The 19,740-nt window shown below is 37.4% G+C and overlaps 3 protein-coding genes and 1 pseudogene across 3 annotated transcripts; all 4 read right to left on the bottom strand.

Annotated features, from left to right (window-relative positions):
* Positions 1 to 6,311: 6,311 nt before the first annotated feature.
* LOC137952112 (protopine 6-monooxygenase-like) lies at positions 6,312 to 12,116 on the bottom strand (annotated as a pseudogene).
* A 117-nt stretch (positions 12,117 to 12,233) lies between these two features.
* LOC137952111 (demethylepipodophyllotoxin synthase-like) lies at positions 12,234 to 12,851 on the bottom strand. Its single transcript, XM_068799181.1, has one exon. It carries the CDS (start codon positions 12,849 to 12,851, stop codon positions 12,234 to 12,236), a length of 618 nt encoding a protein of 205 aa, XP_068655282.1.
* A 2,746-nt stretch (positions 12,852 to 15,597) lies between these two features.
* LOC137952055 (xanthotoxin 5-hydroxylase CYP82C4-like) lies at positions 15,598 to 17,473 on the bottom strand. The gene is made up of 2 exons (XM_068799123.1): positions 16,546 to 17,473; positions 15,598 to 16,422 (listed from the first exon to the last, which is right to left on the bottom strand). The coding sequence occupies exons 1-2, from the start codon at positions 16,696 to 16,698 to the stop codon at positions 15,799 to 15,801; spliced, it is 777 nt and encodes a 258-aa protein (XP_068655224.1). The 5' UTR covers positions 16,699 to 17,473; the 3' UTR covers positions 15,598 to 15,798.
* Positions 16,802 to 17,476, bottom strand: LOC137952109 (demethylepipodophyllotoxin synthase-like). The gene has a single exon (XM_068799177.1). It carries the CDS (start codon positions 17,474 to 17,476, stop codon positions 16,802 to 16,804), a length of 675 nt encoding a protein of 224 aa, XP_068655278.1.
* Positions 17,477 to 19,740: the final 2,264 nt, after the last annotated feature.

The following is a 19,740-nucleotide window of genomic DNA, read 5'->3' as shown; positions in this document are numbered from 1 at the left end:
ATCTAGAAAAATGTTTCAAGGAAACATGATGCACTAATAGTCCCTAGAAACGTATTTCTACTAGAAATGCAATTCCAACATTCCTAAAAAAGGTACTAACAAGGCCCAATAGTTTCCTAATTTTACATTTTCTGCCCTTTTTTTACATATATTGATCTATTTTATTTTCCCACTTTGTCTCCCGTTTCATTTCCTATATTTGCAACTAATGTAGTCAACATCTATTGATCACAACGAGTGCACTAATTGAACATAAAACATACAAATAAGGTGAAGAAAAAGGTTAAAAGTTTTAAATTTTTTGAAAGAAAGCAATGAAATGAGGTATCGACCCCCTCTCTTCCTTCCTGCTCAAGTGAGAAGTTGCCCAAGAAGTTTTTTAAATAAAATAAAATTTTCAAATATATGTAAATATAATAAAAAGTTTTAAATTATATTTTTAAATTAAAATTTGTATACTTTAAATTTTAAATTAATTTTTTAATATTTGTGTACAATTTTATTTCTTTATTATAATAATATTATATATCATATAACATAAATTTATTTCATATTTTATAATTAAATTTTCTATGTATGATATTGTATTAATATTTTAAAAAGTTTTAATAAATATCAACTATTAATAAAAATATGTTAAAAATTTGATAAATTTTATAATATTCCATTTTGTTTTTGGCTTTTTAAAAATCTTAATGTTTTACTTTTAAATATAAATCATCTTTAAAAATAAAACTACAAATTGAATGTCCAAAAAATTTCAAACCTTGTAAGTACTAGTTCACTTGGTTAAAACCAAGGTGTAATGACTTGGAACCAGATACCATCTCAATCCGTAAAATTGACATGCCAAGTCCGCACACCATGATTGAAATTTTTCTCAATTGAGTCATATAACTGATCTCGTAACTCTAAGCAAGACATTTTTCAACAAATTTCAAGTCAAGTTTTTGTTTGACATTGGGTTTAAGTGAGTCTATCCAATAACCTGTATCATCCAAATCCAAGGCTATTCACCTATACTCGGAATGATTTTTCAATTCATTCCTAAGAAATTATACTAAAAGCTATTGGGAAAATCTTATGAAGCATCTTGCCAATTTCTTATGAGCTGCTTATAAGATTTTAAATTCTATGGAAACCTGTTACCAAGAAAAGTACTTCTAGTTTTTCCAATACAAATTTCCACCCAATGGCACTAACACACGCCTACCAGATCCAAGATAACAAGGAAAATTTACACAAAATTCTTCATGACAATATTATTCAAACTTCCAATCTTTATTTCACTTTTCTTGACTTATCGGCATGGTATAAGGACAACTCTGTGAAACATATTATTGTAATTCTTTGCATACCTTCTATAAATTGGAAGTCCGTTGTCAAAACCATAATCATTATGTTAAAAATACTTTAGAACTGGACATAAGCCCTTCATTTCGAACAACCTCTAACGTTTTGGTTTTCGTTTGCACATAGAGATTGACAGCAGGACAGGCAAAATTTTCCTTGAAACTAATTAATGGGGGAGATCAAATACTTTTGAAAAGTAAGCTGGAAAGTTTCAATGATTGAATGAAATGAGATTTTATTGCAGTAAGAAACATGTTGCAAATACGAGTGGATCTTGACCAAATTTAGATTCATAAGGAAAGAATACTCAGGGATTGGGCATGGCTTAAGTTAAATTGGTAGGGGATGACCCTTCATCCCAAGGGGTTTAACCACCCCTGACCCATGAAAACTAGACCCCTTATGTTATATTCTTTATTGCTTTAAAAATCCACTTATATTCTTTAAAAAATAGTTTCATTTTCGGTTATATTCTTTATTGTTTTAAAAAATTCATTTATTTTATTTAAAAAAGAAAGTTTCTTCCTTGAACAATAGTAAATGAGTCAATAAAATCTTAACTATTCCACAGAATTATTGTAATTTTTTTATATGCAATGATTCTATTATCATTATCATAATGAATGGGAAACGATGGAAATGGTGTGTGAGATTCTAGAAGTCTTTAATGCAGTCACTAATATCATTTCTAGAAGTGACTACCCTACTTCTATACCTTAGTGAAGCATATAGGGTAAAAGAAGTCTTAAATTTTTATTCTACTAATGAAAATGTTTACATTAGGACGAAGGTTAGTAAAACGATTTTTTTTTTTTGAGAAATACTTGTGGGATCAATGCAATTTGTTGATGGTTGTTGTTTTAGGTTTGGGTCCAAGGGTCAAATTAATATTGATTGAAATGTTTTCAAAAGATATATTTTGAGGCGAAGCAAGAATGAATATAAACTTAGTTTGACGAACTTTATTTGTGGTCTATGATGATTATATAGCCGTGGGTAATATGGAAATTAGTAATGCATAAATTGTTTCAAATATTACTCTATGGGTGTTTCCACAAGGCGTAGATCACAAACTTCATCAAGTTCAAGTTGGTCTAAGTTAATGACTTATGAAACAAGTGCAAATTGTGAATTCACCAAAGTCAAAATTGGAAAATTATCTTGAAGAAAGTGCGGAAATTTGTGAGGAAGCTTCATAATATGATTCTGATGTTTTAGAATGGTGAAAAGTGAATAATTTAAAATTTTGAGTATTATCTAAGATGGCAATAGATATCCTTGCAATTCTCATATCTATAGATACCTCAAAGTCTACCTGTAGTGCTAGTGGTAGAGTGACAAACCCACACGGTCTTCCTTGCCACCAAATATAGTTCAAGTTTTGATTTTTGGCGGTGATTGGGTACATGATTTTCACAGTGTCAAGAAAAATCAAAAGGTGAACTACTTATGAATAATTATTTATAATTATATTTTTATTAAAAATGTAGTTTTATTTATTAAAATTTTGGTTGATGATTGCAACCTAAGAAGAAGCATGCGGAGATAATGTTATTAATTACTTGATTTTTTTATTTTTTCTCAACTTGAAAATTTTAATATTTTTCTCTACATTAAGTAATTAGTAGTGGAAGAGTTTTTTTTTTTATCAGATTATAATAAGTTTTATTCTTTTCTTTCATAGGTAGAGATTTTACTTATGCAATGGGGACTTAACATATTGTTTTCAAGCACAATGTTAAAGAGCTGGAGTTTATAAATGTATACTGGATTTAAATTTTTTGTTTGGGTGATTGTAAATTTGATATTAATATTTTATTTAAATTTTTTTGTTTGATTATTGAATAAGGTTTATGCATAATATTATTCAATATTTATTAATAATTTTATGCACAATGTTTAGAAAATTTTATGCAGGGTTTACGTACAAAGGTCATGCAAAAATTTAAATAAATTTTATTCATATTTTATGTATAATTTATTTAACATGTATTTGATGCAAAGTTTTAAATTTAGATTGGAACTTGAACCTGCCTTGAGCTCGAACTCAAACTCGGTTAAAATTATTGGGTTCGAGCTCAATTCCAATTTTAGTCTTGAGGTTGGGCTCTGCTCGAACTCGAGTTCGAAGAATTGAAATCATGCCCAACTTGAATATTTGCAAGTTTGAGCTCGGCTCGATGCCACCCCGAGTTTAAGCATAAAGGTATAAGAATGATATGAGTTGATCCCAGTAGCGAGAATTGACACTTTTTTAAGAATCGATTACCACTTCTATCTTTATTTATTTCCTATTAAAATTGAAACAGGGATTTTGATTGCCCCTCACGTTAATCATGTTTGCTGGAAGAGACAATTATAAGAAGAAAAAAAAAATTTTATATTGCAAGGATCTTCTATATTTGGGGATAAACTTGCTTTGGGAGGGCTTGGCCCAACCAATAGTCAAATAGATCCATTTGGTAGCACAATTCACCAATCATGTCCTGCATTTAGTAATAGCTTGTGCAATTCTTGTACTCCTTTTGGTGCAGCGGCATACTCTTTAACTTACGCAAATAAGCCTCCATGGTTTTAGAGTATCAATAACCACGCAAAGTCAAACAAGTGCATAACAAGCTTAACAAACATGTAAGGTCAAATAAGTGCATCTCATATTGGAGGTGAGGCCTTTTTTATCCCTTTTTTTTTTGGATACTTGATCTTGCTATGATGAAACATGTAGTAATCAAAAGTAATTGATTTCGTTAATTGTCTTTAGATTGTAAATATTTATTAAGGGGTGGTTAGTGCACTTACCAAGTGATAGTGAAAGTGATAGTGAATTACCTAGTGTAAGTGAAAATGAAAGTAAATCACTTGTTTGTGTTAGTGTGGTAGATGTAAAGTGCACTGGAAAGTGGTATGCTGAAAATCAAAAGGTCAAGGGGTGGTTGTTAAACCTCTATGTCACCAAATATTATGAAGTGTTATATTCGGCTACACACCACACACGAAATATGGAATGCATTGGCAAAAGCTTTCTATGATGGGTCAAATGAATCGCAATTATTTTCATTGAATCAGAGAGCTTTCTCCACCAAACAGACTGGTCGCCCTCTGTCAACGTATTAAAGTGATCTTGTGGAAATTTTCTAAAAACTTGATCATTGTGACAGGATTATAATGGAAGATCCTGATGATGTTATCGTCTATACAAAATCCATTGAAAGATTGTGTGTATATATTTTCTTAAACGGATTGGATGCAGAATTCGAACAAATCTGTGGCAAAATTCTTAAAAAGGAGACGATATTGGATCTTGAAGAAGCCTATACTTATGTACATTGTGACTCTATTCGTAAACCCACTTTAAATAGTAAAGTTGATTGTGTTGAGTCATCTGCAATGGTAGCACGTCGAAATAATCTTAAAACTGTTCAACCAATTGGTCCTACCAGTAATCAAAATCGGACATCAGGATCTCAAATCAAGGCTATGAGGTTGGAATAGCAAAACCAGAGCGCATTTGTACTCACTATGGTGAGACCGTGCATACAAAGTCACGATCTTATGAACTTATCGAGTATCCAGAATGGTGGGATCCTACCAAAGCGCCTCGTAAACGGAACTCCAAACCAAATAATCATGCCTCCATTGCCATAGCAGAACCTTCCACCTCTCACACAACTGAGGATTCATCGGTTTTAATTGCTACATCTGGTAAGATTCTTAATGCTTCTGTTACTAGCAGAAATAGTGAATGGATAATTGAGTCTTATGTTACTGATCATATGACCTTTGACAATCATCATGTTAAAAGTATAAAACCATCTAAATAATATATCATATCTATAGCAAATGGCACTCCCTCTCACGTTATTGGAGAAGGTGCCATCACCCTCACTAAATACCTAAGTCTTGATTCTGTATTAGTTGTTTCAACCCTCAATCGTAATTTATTATCAGTGGCTCAAATAAATTGTACTTTGCATTGTATTGTGATTTTTTTGCCTAACTTTTGTATTTTTAAGGACATTCGAACTCAAAAGACAATTGGTTATGGTACTAGAAGGGGGAAACTCTATTACCTTGATCTGAAGCCAAAGAGTTCTCATCAATTAGCCCAAGTATTCTCCATGAAGAATAAATCTGCAGATTCTTAAATTTGGTTATGGTATAAACGGTTGGGTCACTCATCCTTTTGTTATTAAAAGAAATTGTTTCCAAAACTCTTTTCAAAATTATCTGTTTCAGATTTTAAGAGTGATGTATGTGAATTGGCTAAAATCCATCATGTTCCATTTCAAATAAGCATGAATAGGAGTCGAACAACCTTTATGATTATCCACTCTAATGTATGGGATCTAGCAAATATAGCCTCTCTTAGTGATAATCGGTGGCTTATTTATTTTATTGATGATCACACCCGTATGACTTGGATTTGCTTAATGAAGTCAAAAAGTGAAGTCAGTTCGTTGTTCAAACAATTTGACAGAATGATAGTCACTCAGTATCATTCTACAATACAAATTCTTCGACATGACAATGGTGAAGAATTTGTGAATACAAGTTCGAAATAATATCTAGATGATCATGGTATTACTCATCAAACTACTTGTACGTACACCCCTCAGCAAAATTGGGTTGCAAAGCGAAAGAACCGCCACCTTCTTGAGGTTATTCGTGCTTCCTTATTTGGAAATCAATGCTTTAGTACCATGTTGATTTTTTGGACCATACAAATCCTAACTGCATAAAAGTTTGAAAGCATGAAACAAGGAAGTTACTATTGCATATGTATTATTTCCTGAATCCATGAAAGAAGGGAGTAAGACAACGTTGGGAGAAGGAACCCTAAACCAATTACACGATGATATTGGAAAGAAAACATAAAGGGAGCATATACAAATACAAAGGGACCAAGGAATCATAGGGTGTCCATGAGAATAAGATGCAGCAATAGATGCACACCCATACTAAGCATAAAAATTAGAGGCTAATCGTGGGGTGAGAATGACATCCAGGGGATCCAACATAGGCATGATTGTCCCTGGGCCGCTTCTCATTCCCACTCTTTCACCGTCTTGAGTATCTATATCGAACCCATGAAGTAGACGGGCCAGGCTGAAGTGCACAACCTGCAGAGCCGAAGTGATCCCTGGACACATTCGCCTCCACTCCCAAACGTAATAAACTCGAAATGTTTACCTCTCACATCCATATTGTTATGTTTGACCAAATTGTGGTGTGGGGCCCATTGGGCCAGTGTAATTTTATCTATTCTTCTTATGTAACCCTAACTTAGGGAACAATAGATTTAATCAAGAAAATCGGGAAACAGAGAGTCGTCGCTCTTGTCTTCTCCCTTCCCCCGTTGTCTTCTTCTCGATTCTGATTTTCAACCCAAAATCCTAACAAACTGGTATCATAGCGAGGTTAATCAAATCTCATTTTTGTTTTCGCTGGTCGTCCGGTCTCAGAGCCGCCCTGAGAATCCCGATCGGAGTTTGCGTCGGAGCTGTTGGAGAAGCTCCGTTTTTCCCAACGCTTCTCTGTTTTTCAGCCATTTATCAGAGAAGAGAGAGTCCAAGGGACTGTCATTGTTGACGTATCCCAGATCCGTGGGACTCCTCGCCGTCGTTGTGGCCAGAACTGCCGTTGACGTTGTCATTGCCGCAGGTACGGTTCTGATCTTACCGAACGAAGGGGGGCCGAAATTGAGTTTTTGTGTCGCTGAAATCCTGATTTCGGGAGACATTTCATCAGCGTGAGGCATTTGTCCATTTGGGGGAGAAGAGCGCAACCTTGCGCCGTGAGCTCTGCTCTCGGGACATTGAGGTAATTCTAATTTTATATTGAAATTAGAATTATTTTTTTTAGTTTGGTTCTGCTGTGTTCTGTGGATTGGGTGTTGGAAAATTTGAATGGATATGTCGGGTAAATTTGATATTGAGAAGTATGATGGGAAGACGAGTTTTGCACTGTGGCAAGTGCGGATGGCTGCTATTTTGTCAAGTCAAGGTGTCAAGGAGGCCATTTTTTGCCGAGATAAGATGTTTGATGCGATGTCGGATAAGAAGTGGAGAGAAATGGATGATAAGGCACTCTCCATTATCCAATTATGTTTGAGCAATTTTTCATTACAAGAGGTCCTATCGGAGAAAACCGCTAAGGGTTTGTGGAAAAAATTGGAGGACATCTACATGAAGAAGTCACTCACTAATCGGTTGCGGTTGAAGTTGCGCCTCTGCACACTTCGCATGGTTAAAGGTACATCAATTTCCGATCATATTTCGGAGTTTGCATCTATTTTGAATGATTTAGATAAAATTGATGCTAAGGTAGAGGATAAAGATCAAGTCCTTTTGTTATTGTGCTCATTACCCACATCTTATAAAGCTTTATGAGGCATGTTGATTTATAGTAGAGACAAGATTTCTCTTGAAGATGTCAAGAGCAATTTACAAGCCAAGATGCACATTGACAGTGACATGACCATTGTTGAGAAAGGGAGCCAAGGTGTTGGTTTGGTTGTGGATCGGGGTAGGCCAAGGGATCGATACTCCAAGGACACAAGGACCCGTTCGAAGTCTAAACATAAATGATTTGATGTGTAATTATTATAAGAAGAAGGGACACATTAAGGCCGATTGTTTCAAGCTTAAAAACAAACAAAAGGCGGATACCAAAGGTTCTTCTTTGGAGGCAAATGTGGTCGAGTGTGACACGATTGATACTCTTTGTGTGGTAGATACCAATGTTGATAACAAACATTGTTGGGTTATGGATACGGGTGTTTCACAACACATGACTCCTTATAGAGATTGGTTTGAGACTTATGAGTCTATGGATGGTAAGGTACTTATGGGGAACAACAATGTGTGTAAGGTTGTTGGAGTTGGTTCGGTGACAATAAGGTTCCATGATGGAAAGGTCCGAAGATTGACGGGTGTGAGGCATATACCCGATTTGACGAAGAATTTGATTTCTTTAGGGTCTCTTGAGGAAAAGGGTTGCAAATTCCAAAGTGAAGGTGGAGTTCTTAGAGTATCTAAAGGTGCTCTCACAATCATGAAGGCAAAGCGGATTGGAACTCTTTATTTCCTACAAGGTTCCACAGTCACGGGCTCGGCCGCCATTGCACGTTCGGATACTATCTCGGATGTGGATGCTACAAGGTTGTGGCATATAAGATTAGGGCATATGAGCGAGAGAGGAATGACCATTTTGAGCAAGAGAGGTTTGTTGTGTGGCCAATGCACGAGTAACTTGGAGTTTTGTGAACATTGTGTTTTTGGCAAGCATAAGAGGTTGAGCTTCTCCACGGCTATTCATTTGACCAAGGGAACATTGGACTACATTCATTCGGATCTTTGGGGACCTTCTCGTGAGCCATCCAGAGGTAATGGTTCTCGTTACATGCTTACTTTCATTGATGATTTTTCAAGGAAGGTTTGGGTCTATTTCTTGAAAGAGAAAAGTGAAGTGTTCCGCACATTCAGAGAATGGAAATCACTTTTGGAAAACCAAACGGGAAAGAAAGTAAAGAGGTTGAGAACCAATAATGGCTTAGAGTTTTGCAACCGGGACTTTGATAATTTTTGCAAGATCGAAGGAATTATTCGGCACAAGATAGTGGTCAACACTTCACAACAAAATAGTGTTGCAGAGATGATGAATAGGACACTACTTGAGAAAGCTAGGAGTATGCTTTCCAATGCGAGTTTGCGTAAGGAGTTTTGGGCGGAAGCTGTCAACACAGCATGCCATTTGGTGAATCGATCTCCTACCACTTCAATTGAGTGCAAAACGCCCGAGGAGGTATGGTCGGGTAAGCCGGCCGATTATTCCAGTTTGAGGGTGTTTGGTTGTCCCGCATATGCTCATGTGAATGCAGGAAAGTTAGAGCCTAGATCGAAGAAATATGTTTTTCTTGGGTATCCCAAAAATGTGAAGGGGTATAGATTGTGGTGTCCCGAATCATCCAAATTTCTCATATCTAGAGATGTCATTTTCAACGAGTTGGCTATGTTGAAAGAAAAAGATGTTGCACCCGAGCCGACTATTAAGGAAAATGAGACAATTGCAAAGAAGGTGGATTTTGAAGTACCGGTCCAAGAAGGTGATGAGGCAACGTCACATGATGATGAGGCAGGCCAAGAAGATGCACAACCATATTTATTGGCAAGGGACTGCGCTAGAAGAAAATTTTGACCACCCACCACGTATAGACACTCTGATTTTGCTTATTATTTCGCAGTTCCCGAAGATGTGGAGTATAACGAGCCATCTTCCTACAAGGAAGCCATTTCTTCTACGAATGTGGCCGAGTGGGTTGCCGCGATGTATGAAGAGTTACAATCATTGCAACGAAATGAGACTTGGTCTCTTGTGAAGCCTCCTAGTGATAAGAGGATTGTGGGTTGCAAGTGGGTGCACAAGAGAAAGATTAATGGCTCAAATCTCGCAGATTTTCGATACAAGGCAAGGCTTGTGGCTAAAGGCTATAGCCAAGTCCAAGGTGTGGACTTCAATGATGTATTCTCTCCCGTGGTAAGACATACCTCCATTCAAGTTTTGTTCTCTTTGGTGGCAATGCAGGATTTGGAGTTGGAGCAAATGAATGTGAAAACTGCGTTCTTACATGGTGATTTGGAGGAGCAAATTTACATGAGTCAATCAGAGGGTTTTAATGTGGCGGGAAAGGGGGACCGTGTGTGTCTTTTGAAGAAGTCCCTTTATGGCCTTAAGCAATCACCGCGGCAATGGAATAAGAAGTTCGACTCATTCATGGTGAGTATTGATTTTCACCGTTCCAATTATGATAGTTGTGTCTATTTCAAGAAGTTGAATGGTGGTGAGTTCATCTACTTGTTGCTCTATGTGGATGACATGTTGATTGCATCCTCCAACTTGAAAAAGTTAGGAGGTTGAAAGAGCAATTGAGTTCGGCATTTGAGATAAAGGATTTGGGGGCTACCAAAAGGATTCTCGGGATGGAGATCACAAGGGATCGGCCCAATAGAAAATTGTTTCTTTCACAAAAGAGTTTTGCCGAAAAAATGTTATGCCGGTTTGGCATGGAGAAAGCTAAGGGTGTTTCAACTCCTCTTGCGGTGCATTTCAAGCTTTCGGCTGATTTAAGCCCAAAATCCGATGATGAGAAGAAATATATGGAGAAAGTTCCATATTCGAGTGCGGTCGGGAGTCTCATGTACATGATGGTGTGTACTTGACCCGACATTGCTCAAGTTGTTAGTGTGGTAAGTAGATATCAGAAAAGGGCACTGGGCAGCAGTGAAGTGGATTTTTCGTTATTTGAAAGGTACCATTGATGCTCATTTGGAATTTGGAAATGGTAACAAGGCACTAATGGCTTTTGTGGATGTGGATTTTGCGGGTAATTTAGACAAGAGGCGTTCTTTGACAAGATATATTTTTACTTTTGGAGATTGTGCAATTAGTTGGAAGTCTACACTTCAAGCCAATGTTGCACTCTCAAGTACCGAGGCCAAATACATGGCAATTACAGAGGCTATCAAGGAAGCTATTTGGCTCAAGGCATTTTTTGGTGAGATGTCTTCTATAGAGGGTCCTATTACAGTGCATTGTGACAACCAAAGCGTCATTCATTTGACAAAGGACCGCATGTATCATGAGAAGACGAAACACATTGATATTCGGTATCATTTTGTTCGAGATGTGATCTCGGATGGTAAGGTTGTCGTGAAGAACATTGGTATCGAGTCAAATCTAGCCGATATGCTCACAAAGCCTCTTCCAATTGTAAAATTCAAGTTTTGTTCAGGTTTGATGTCGGTTTGTTTCTAGTGTATCTTTATGTTTGTTTTTGTTTAGGTTATGTTTGTTTTAGATGCAATTTGGTTCAAGGTGGAGATTGTTATGTTTGACCAAATTGTGGTGTGGGGCCCAATGGGCCCATGTAATTTTATCTATTCTTCTTATGTAACCCTAACTTAGGGAACAGTAGATTTAATCAAGAAAATCGGGAAACAGAGAGTCGTCGCTCTCGTCTTCTCCCTTCCCCCGTCGTCTTCTTCTCGATTCAGATTTTCAACCCAAAATCCTAACACATATCTACATGGCTACTGAGAAATCTCGATGGCCGGAACTCGTCTGGATCTGGCCAAACGCGGGGTCCCTATGTATTTTGTAGAGATTGGCTATTATTCGTGTACCCGCTGGGACATGAAATCCACCAATGTTGCAGTCTTCCATGGATTCGTGGGTAGTGCAAGAGTGGCTGGAGGATAGAGACGCAGTGATTCCTTCACTATAGCTCGAAGGTGCGGCAGGTTTTCGATGTCAGATTCGTTCACAATCCTAACCTTGCCGATGATGGTGTCAATTTCGTCGTGTGCTTTCTTCAATGCATGCCCATGATTGAGTGAGTAGTAGCGAGAGTGTCCATGTTCAGGTGACGAATGATGTGTCTGTTGCTGCTAAAATCAGAGTCTACAGGATTGAAGCCATCATTGATTATTTTCATGAAACCAAAAGATCGTATTGGGCATCGAAATACAATAATCAAGAAAGAGGAAATTTAAACAGGTAGGTTCATCAATTAAGAAACATACTAGGGACGTCGCCTTGATGTACTTGTCAGAGTCATCGCCGGCATGTGTTTCCATTCGATCTGCGATGGAAAGCATGATGTCTATGAAATCTCCGTCATGCTTAGACTTGTCGAGATTTCTCCTCTGCCGATGCTCATTGACCCAGAGTGATATGGAGTCTAACTCCTTGAAGACCCTTTTCATGGCACTGATGTGCCTCTTCAAATCAAGCTACTCGAGGAATGGAACTGCATCCGAGGCCTCAAAAGCCCCCATTAACACGAAGAACTCTCTAATTGCTAGCTTAGCCCGCCTCGCCTCCTAAAGATCTGCAGTGATGTTCGATCCGAAGTACCGCTTCCCTGCAATCATCATCACAATTGTGTTGAAGGTCAAGTCCTGGAACCATTCCTTCATATCCACTTTCACAGGGAGTTTCTGTAGCACATGCAAATGTTTGATAGGCAGACCGACTTCTGTAGCACGCAAGTGCTTCAATGATTCAAGACGGTGGGACGAAAGAAGTTCGATGGTGGCGAGCTTTCGTGAGTCTCTCCAGACGGGTCCATAAGGGGCTTGCCCGATCATTGTGTAGTTATAAGCCAGATACTTCCCAACAGCACCTCTTATTCTTGTCGCAAGAATTTTATCGTTGGTGCCGAAGCATTCCTTCGCCAAATCCCATCTACTCACCACCAGAGTGCGATGAACACCCATCCAGATTGTGAACACTGGACCAAATTTATCCGCCAAAGCTGCGAAAGTCTGGGCGAGTGGCTCCTTCCCCTGTAACAGAGGAAGATGACCGACTACCAGCCACCGGCCTGCAGGCTCCGGTGGCTGTCGAATTCCGGTCGTCTTACTCGTTCTTCGAACAACCCACAGATTGTAGGTGAAGACTACGGCCAAGAGCCCTACAAACAGCAGAATAGCTTCCATTCCGTCTGCGGCTAGAAGACAATGGCCTCTCTAAACGCTGAGAATAAATAAGCTTGGACGATTGCGGACGTGTTTTAATGAGGGCTACTAATACGAAAGGAAGCAGTCCAGTCCTACTTCAGTCCAGAGAAATCGACAGAAAAGGTTTCACATTAAGGCCGTGTTAGTCAACACTGAAAATAAAAGTACTTACACGTGTAAAAATAACCTTAAGGGGCCGATGAACATTGGTAAGAAATATAAGTGAAAGTAAAAGAACTTAGTACTCCCTCTCTCACTCTTATTCTGCTTATTCTTCCCTCTCAGCATTTGGATATTACAAAATTAAATATTTATTTAAGTAGTTTATTTTATTTTATTAATTAATGTAAAAATCATAATTTATTTAGTTTTAATTTATTAATTTAAATATGAATAGCCATGTGGCTCGCTCATCCAATTCCAAAAACTAGCTCCAACTCTTAGTATCCGCTGGCACCCCAAAAGAAAGGAATTAGGTCTGCCTTGTGTTCGTTCGGATCCAACACATCGATACACGATTCAATCACATTCGCAATTCTAGACTTTTGTTAATAATCTACAACCTATTTTGAGAATCCGCTTTGCAGTTCACTCCACCATCCAAGACTTACACCACCTATAGGGACAAGATTCGACGTGTCATGTAAAAAATGGATTTAACCCGAATTGGTCCAATTTTGATTCAAATGAAAATTGTTGGAAGATATGGAGAACTGCATTTTATACGAGAATATCCTATACACCATTTGCAGCATGTTGGGAGTTCATGATATTCTCTCACCCCTAGGGAAGTGTTAGAAGATGGCCCAAGCCCATAAGATATGGACACACCATGATCACACGAGCTGGTGGGACCCACCATGATCATGTGAGGTGACATGATGAATCTTACACAATAAAAAGTCTTACAGAGTCAAAATTATTATGGAAGCAGGTCTCATAGACGAGTTTCAGTTTAAAGGTGTTTTATTTATGTTAATCTTCTATTTATGTTGGGAAACCATGATGGAGGAGTTTATTACTATATCTATGTTACTTGGTTCAAGCTGGGATCACTGCCATTACCTCCTAGCTTGAGGGGGAGAAGTACAAGAAATAGGTATTTTATAAGTTGTGGTAATTTTAACATGACAAAAATATTCAAGAAAGGGGGAGCACAAAAGATTAAGCTTTTGCATCTAAGAAAATTGCAGCAAAGAAAATGGAAAACCAAGAATCATGACTCGCAATAATAATTGTGGTAATTATTGGTGATACATGACTCAGCTCGACTCGATTCTATTTCTCCTGCTGGATTATTAATTTGAGGTATTCGTAACATATTCCTTAGTCAACATATTATTTGGTGCAGATACTATCATCGGATTATTTAATGGGCCCTTTTACAAAGATTTTTATTATTTTTTTTCATGTTATATGAGTCCATGCCCATTTCTGCAGCTATTGTGTCTCTTTGGATGAGAAATTATTATTGAAGGACTTCTTAGTTGCTGATTTTTATCAACATTGGTTATTTTGATGGATGACGAAAGAGAATGTGGCCCAAAAATATTATCTTCCGGGTAATTACCCGTAACCCCCCTTCATTGGCATTTATTACTCCTACCACTTGAGAGTCGGTGCCAGGTTTGGGACACGGTGATGGAGGAGTTTTGTTACACTTCTAAGCACTGCTTATAGACTCACTACCTACAGAAGATAGGAGTGTGGCCTACATCCAACACTGGAGTATGGAGTGATTTTACTCTCACTTATCTTATGCCAGTTAGGCCTCATGGAAGAGATCACCAACGTGAGGGGGAGTGTTGGAAGATATGGAGGACTGCTATTATATATGAGAAAGATCTTATACACCATTTGCACCAAGCTAGGAGTTCATGATGTTCTCTCACCCCCAGCTTGAAGGGGAGTATTGGAAGATGAGCCCAAGCCCATAAGAAATGGACCCGCCAAGATCACGTGAGGTGGCATGATGAGTCTTACAAAATAAGAAGTCTTAAAGAGTGAAAATTATTATGGAAGCAGGACTGACAAAAGAGTTTCAGTTTTATGGTGTTTTAGTTATGTTAGTCTTCTATTTATGTTGAGTTATTTAATTATACTAGGACTTACCTTTAACTATTAGAGTTTGGTTCTAATTAGGATAAAAGTAGTTTAATTGTAATTGGACTTTAATACTTTTCTTTATTATAAATAGGGGTTTATGTACTCTGATTACATCAAGTCAATGAAGTATTTCTCTTTTCCATAAATTCAACATGGTATCAGAGCAAGTACTTGGATGTGAGCCTCCACTCAAATTATCAACGTGTCTACATGTGATGGGGAGTGTTAAGGAATAGCCCCTTGAGTTTATTAGCAGGGAAATAGGTTTCCTAAGTTGATTAGTCATTTTGGGATAGGCTTTGGACCCAATTTAACATTGTATCTGAGCAAGTACTGGTAAGTGGGCCTCCACCTAAATTATCCAAGTGCCTCCATGGATTAGAAAGATCAAAGATTTTGAGTTTATTAGTTGGCAAAATAGGTTTCCTAAGTGTCTAGTCATTTTGGGATAAGGCCTTGAACCCAATTTAACGAAAATCAATCCGATTCACCAAAATTTCCTTCAAATTTACCCAAATTTTAACATTTGATTTCTACAAAATTAATTAATTAATTAATATCCTTTTACATGATTTTTTTGTTTTTCATTATGTAATTTTACATATTTTAATTCATCAAAGAAGGAAGTTACTATTGCATATATATTATTTCTTGAATCCATGAAAGAAGAGAGGAAGACAACGTTGGGAGAAGGAACCCTAAACCAATTACACGATGATAAAGGAAAGATAACATAATGGGAGCTTATACAAATACAAAGGGACCAAGGAATCATGGGGTGACCGTGACAATAAGATGCGGCAATAGATGCGCACCCATACTAACCATACAAATTAGAGGCTAATCGTGGGGTGAGAATGACATCCAAGGGATCCAGCATAGGCATGGCTGTCCCTGGGCCGCCTCTCATACCCACTCTTTCACCGTCTTGAGTATCTATATCAAACCCATGCAGCAGACGGGCCAGGCTGAAGTGCACAACCAGCAGAGCCGAAGTGATCCCTGGACACATTCGCCTCCCACTCCCAAATGGAATGAACTCGAAATGTTTACCTCTCACATCATTATCTCGACGGCTGCTGAGAAATCTCGATGGCCGGAACTCTTCTGGCTCTGGCCAAACGCGGGGGTCCCTATGCAGTTTGTAGAGATTGGCTATTATGCGTGTGCCCGCTGGCACATGGAATCCACCAATGTCGGTGTCTTCCATGGATTCGTGGGGTAGTGCAAGAGGAGCTGCAGGATACAGACGCTGTGATTCCTTCACTATGGCTCGAATGTACGGCAGGTTTTCGATGTCAGCTTCGTTCACTGTCCTATCCTTACCGATGATGGTGTCAATTTCGTCTTGTGCTTTCTTCAATTCATGCCGGTTGTTCAGTAGTAGAGCCAGTGTCCATGTTAAGGTGACGAATGATGTCTCTGTCGCTCCTAAAATCATTGTCTACAAGATTGAAGCCATCATTGGTTATTTTCATTGAAACCAAAAGATCTTATTTGGCAGGGAAGTACAATAATCAAGAAAGAGGAAATTGAAACAGGTAGGTTCATCGATTAAGAAACATACTAGGGACATCGCCTTGATGTACTTGTCAGAGTCATCGCCCGCATGTGTTTCCGTTCGATCTGCCATGGAAAGCATGACGTCTATGAAGTCTCCGTCATGCTTAGACTTGTCGAGATTTCTCCTCTGCCGATGCTCATTGACCCAGAGTGACATGATGGAGTCTAACTCCTTGAAGACCTTTTCATGGCACTGATGTGCCCCTTCAAATCAAGCCACTCGAGGAATGGAACTGCATCCGAGGCCACAAAAGCCCCCATTAACACGAAGAATTCACTAATTGCTTGCTTAGTCTGCCTCGCCTCCTCAAGATCTGCGGTGATGTTTGATCCGAAGTACCGCTTCTTGCAATCATCATCACAATTATGTTGAAGGTCAAGTCCTGGAACCATTCCTTCATATCGACTTTCACAGGGAGCTTATAGTTCTTCTCCCACAGCTCATGCAAATGTTTGATAGACAAACCGACTTCTGTAGCACGCAAGTGCTTCAGTGATTCCAGACGGTGGGACGAAAGAAGTTCCATGGTGGCGATCTTTCGTGAGTCTCTCCAGATGGGTCCATCAGGGGCTAGCGCGATTATTGTGTAGTTATAAGCCAGATACTTCCCAGCAGCACCTCTTGGTCTTGTCGCAAGAATTCTGTCGTTTGTGCCCAAGCATTCCTTCGCCAACTCCCAGCTACTCACCACCAGAGTGCGATGAACACCCATCCAGATTGTGAACACTGGACCAAATTTATCCGCCAGAGCTGCGAAAGTCAGGGCGAGTGGCTCCTGCCCCTGTAACAGAGGAAGATGACCGACCACCAGCCACCGGCCTGCAGGCTCTGGTGGCTGTCGAATTCCGGTCGTCTTACTCGTTCTTCGAACAACCCACAGATTGTAGGTGAAGACTACGGCCAAGAGCCCTACAAAGAGCAGAATAGCTTCCATTCCGTCTGCGCCTAGAAGAGAATGGCCTCTGTAAACGCTGAGAATAAATAAGCTTGGACGATTGCGGACTTTTTAAATTACATGAGTGAAAATAACAAAAAATCTTCATTTTCATCCATATCCTTGTCTTTCTCTTCCCTATCCTCCTTTCATCTTCCCTTTTTCTTCCTAAATTAGAGATAGGCATTGGACCCACCTTTCACAATATGTGGATGAAATGCAACGTCGGCAAAAAAACACAAAAATCCTTTAAAACACTGACGAGACTGTTCTCTCATCTTTGGAATTATGTGACGTTATTAATGAGACTGTGAGAGGCATCAGACATGAGTTGGAATTTGAGCAGTGAACGGTCAAGGTCTGTCTTGAACGAATAGAGGCATCAGACATGAGTTGGAATTTGAGCAGTGAACGGTCAAGGTCTGTCTTGAACGAATAGAGGCATCAGACATGAGTTGGAATTTGAGCAGTGAACGGTCAAGGTCTGTCTTGAACGAATAGAGGCATCAAATCAATCAAACAACAACCACTCTCTGGAGACATGCCATTCATTTCACAAGGTCTCATCTAGTAATTCCAATTTACATGCTCAGAAGCCCTCATAACAACATTTTCCACATGTTTAATGGTTTATAAAAGTTATTCTAAAGTTATATAATTAAATGTTATTTATCAGTTTCTTTGTTTCTCATAAGATTTTGTTTCCACAATATTTTTTTATGAGTTTTCAATTGAGTTTCTTCTTCGTTTCTAAATCTAAATTATTTTCTAAGGCCCCGTTTGTACCCCTTGTTGGAAAATTATATCTCAATAAAAGTTAAAAATATTTTTCCTATGACACACATTTTCAAGAAACCTTTAGATAAAATCCTATCAGTGACTTACAAGGAAATTACATGGATTTTTTTATAAATTTCTGAAGAAAATTTAACAGACCTATTGGTGCATTTTTCAGGGAGATAAATAAAAATTAATAATCAATCTCTTACATTACCATACTTATCTGATAATTTTTTAATAAAATAAATTTTTAAATACAAAAGTCCAATGAAAAATTGTCTAGTACTGAAACTATTTACAACATCAATTATCAAATATTTATTCAAAAAGTTTCTGTAAAATTACACGATTTTTCTGGTAAGAATCTCCATCTAGAAAAATGTTTCCAGAAAACATGAGACACTAATAGTCTTTAGAAACGTATTTCTACTAGATATGTCTTTCCAACATTCCTAAAAAAGGCACTAACAAGGCCCAAAAGTTTCCAAATTTTACAAATAAGGTGAAGAAAAAGCTTAAAAGTTTTAATTTTTTTCAAACAAAGCAATGAAATGAGGCATCGACCCCCTCTCTTCCTTCCTGCTCGACTAAGAAGAGGCCCAAGCAATTTTTTATATTTACTTTTTTTTAAAATAAAAAAAAATTCAAATATATATAAATATAATAAAAAAGTTTTATATAATATTATTAAATTAAACTTTTATATTTTAAATTTTTAATTAAACTTTTTATATTTTAAATTTTTAATTAAACTTTTTATATTTTAAATTTTTAATTAAACTTTTTATATTTGAATATAATTTTATTCATTTATTATAATAATATTATATATCATATAACGTAAAATTATATCATATTTTATAATTAAATTTTCTATGTATGATATCGTATTAATATTTTTAAAAGTTTTAATAAATATCAAGTATTAATAAAAATATGTTAACAATTTGATAAATTTTATAATATTCCTTTAATTTTTTGGCCTTTTAAAAAATATTAATGTTTTAATTTTAAATATAAATCATCTTTAATAATAAAACTATAAATTGTTAGTCCAAAAAATTTCAAACCTTGTAAGTACTAGTTCACTCGATTAAAACCAAGGTGTAATGACTTGGAACCAGATACCGTCTCAATCCGTAAAATTGACTTGCCAAGTCCGAACACCATGATTGAAATTTTTCTCAATTGAGTCATATAACTAACTAATCTCGTAACTCTAAGCAAGACATTTTTCAACCAATTCCAAGCCAAGTTTTTGTATGACATTGGGTTTAAGTGAGTCTATCCAATAACCTGTATCATCCAAAACCAAGGCTATTCACTTATACTCGGAATGATTTTTCAATTCCTTCCTTAGAAATTATACTGAAAGCTATTGGAAAAATCTTATGAAGTATCCTGCCAATTTCTTATGAGGCACTTATAGGATTTTAAATTCTATGGAAACTTGTTACCAAGAAAAGTATTTCTAGTTTTTCCAA

This window comes from Aristolochia californica, unplaced genomic scaffold, assembly GCF_029961685.1.
Source record: "Aristolochia californica isolate CCGP_79_NKW_82.1479 unplaced genomic scaffold, dmAriCali1.0.hap1 SCAF_15, whole genome shotgun sequence".
Taxonomy (NCBI): domain Eukaryota; kingdom Viridiplantae; phylum Streptophyta; class Magnoliopsida; order Piperales; family Aristolochiaceae; genus Aristolochia; species Aristolochia californica.
This window is presented reverse-complemented; position numbering and strand designations above follow the sequence as displayed.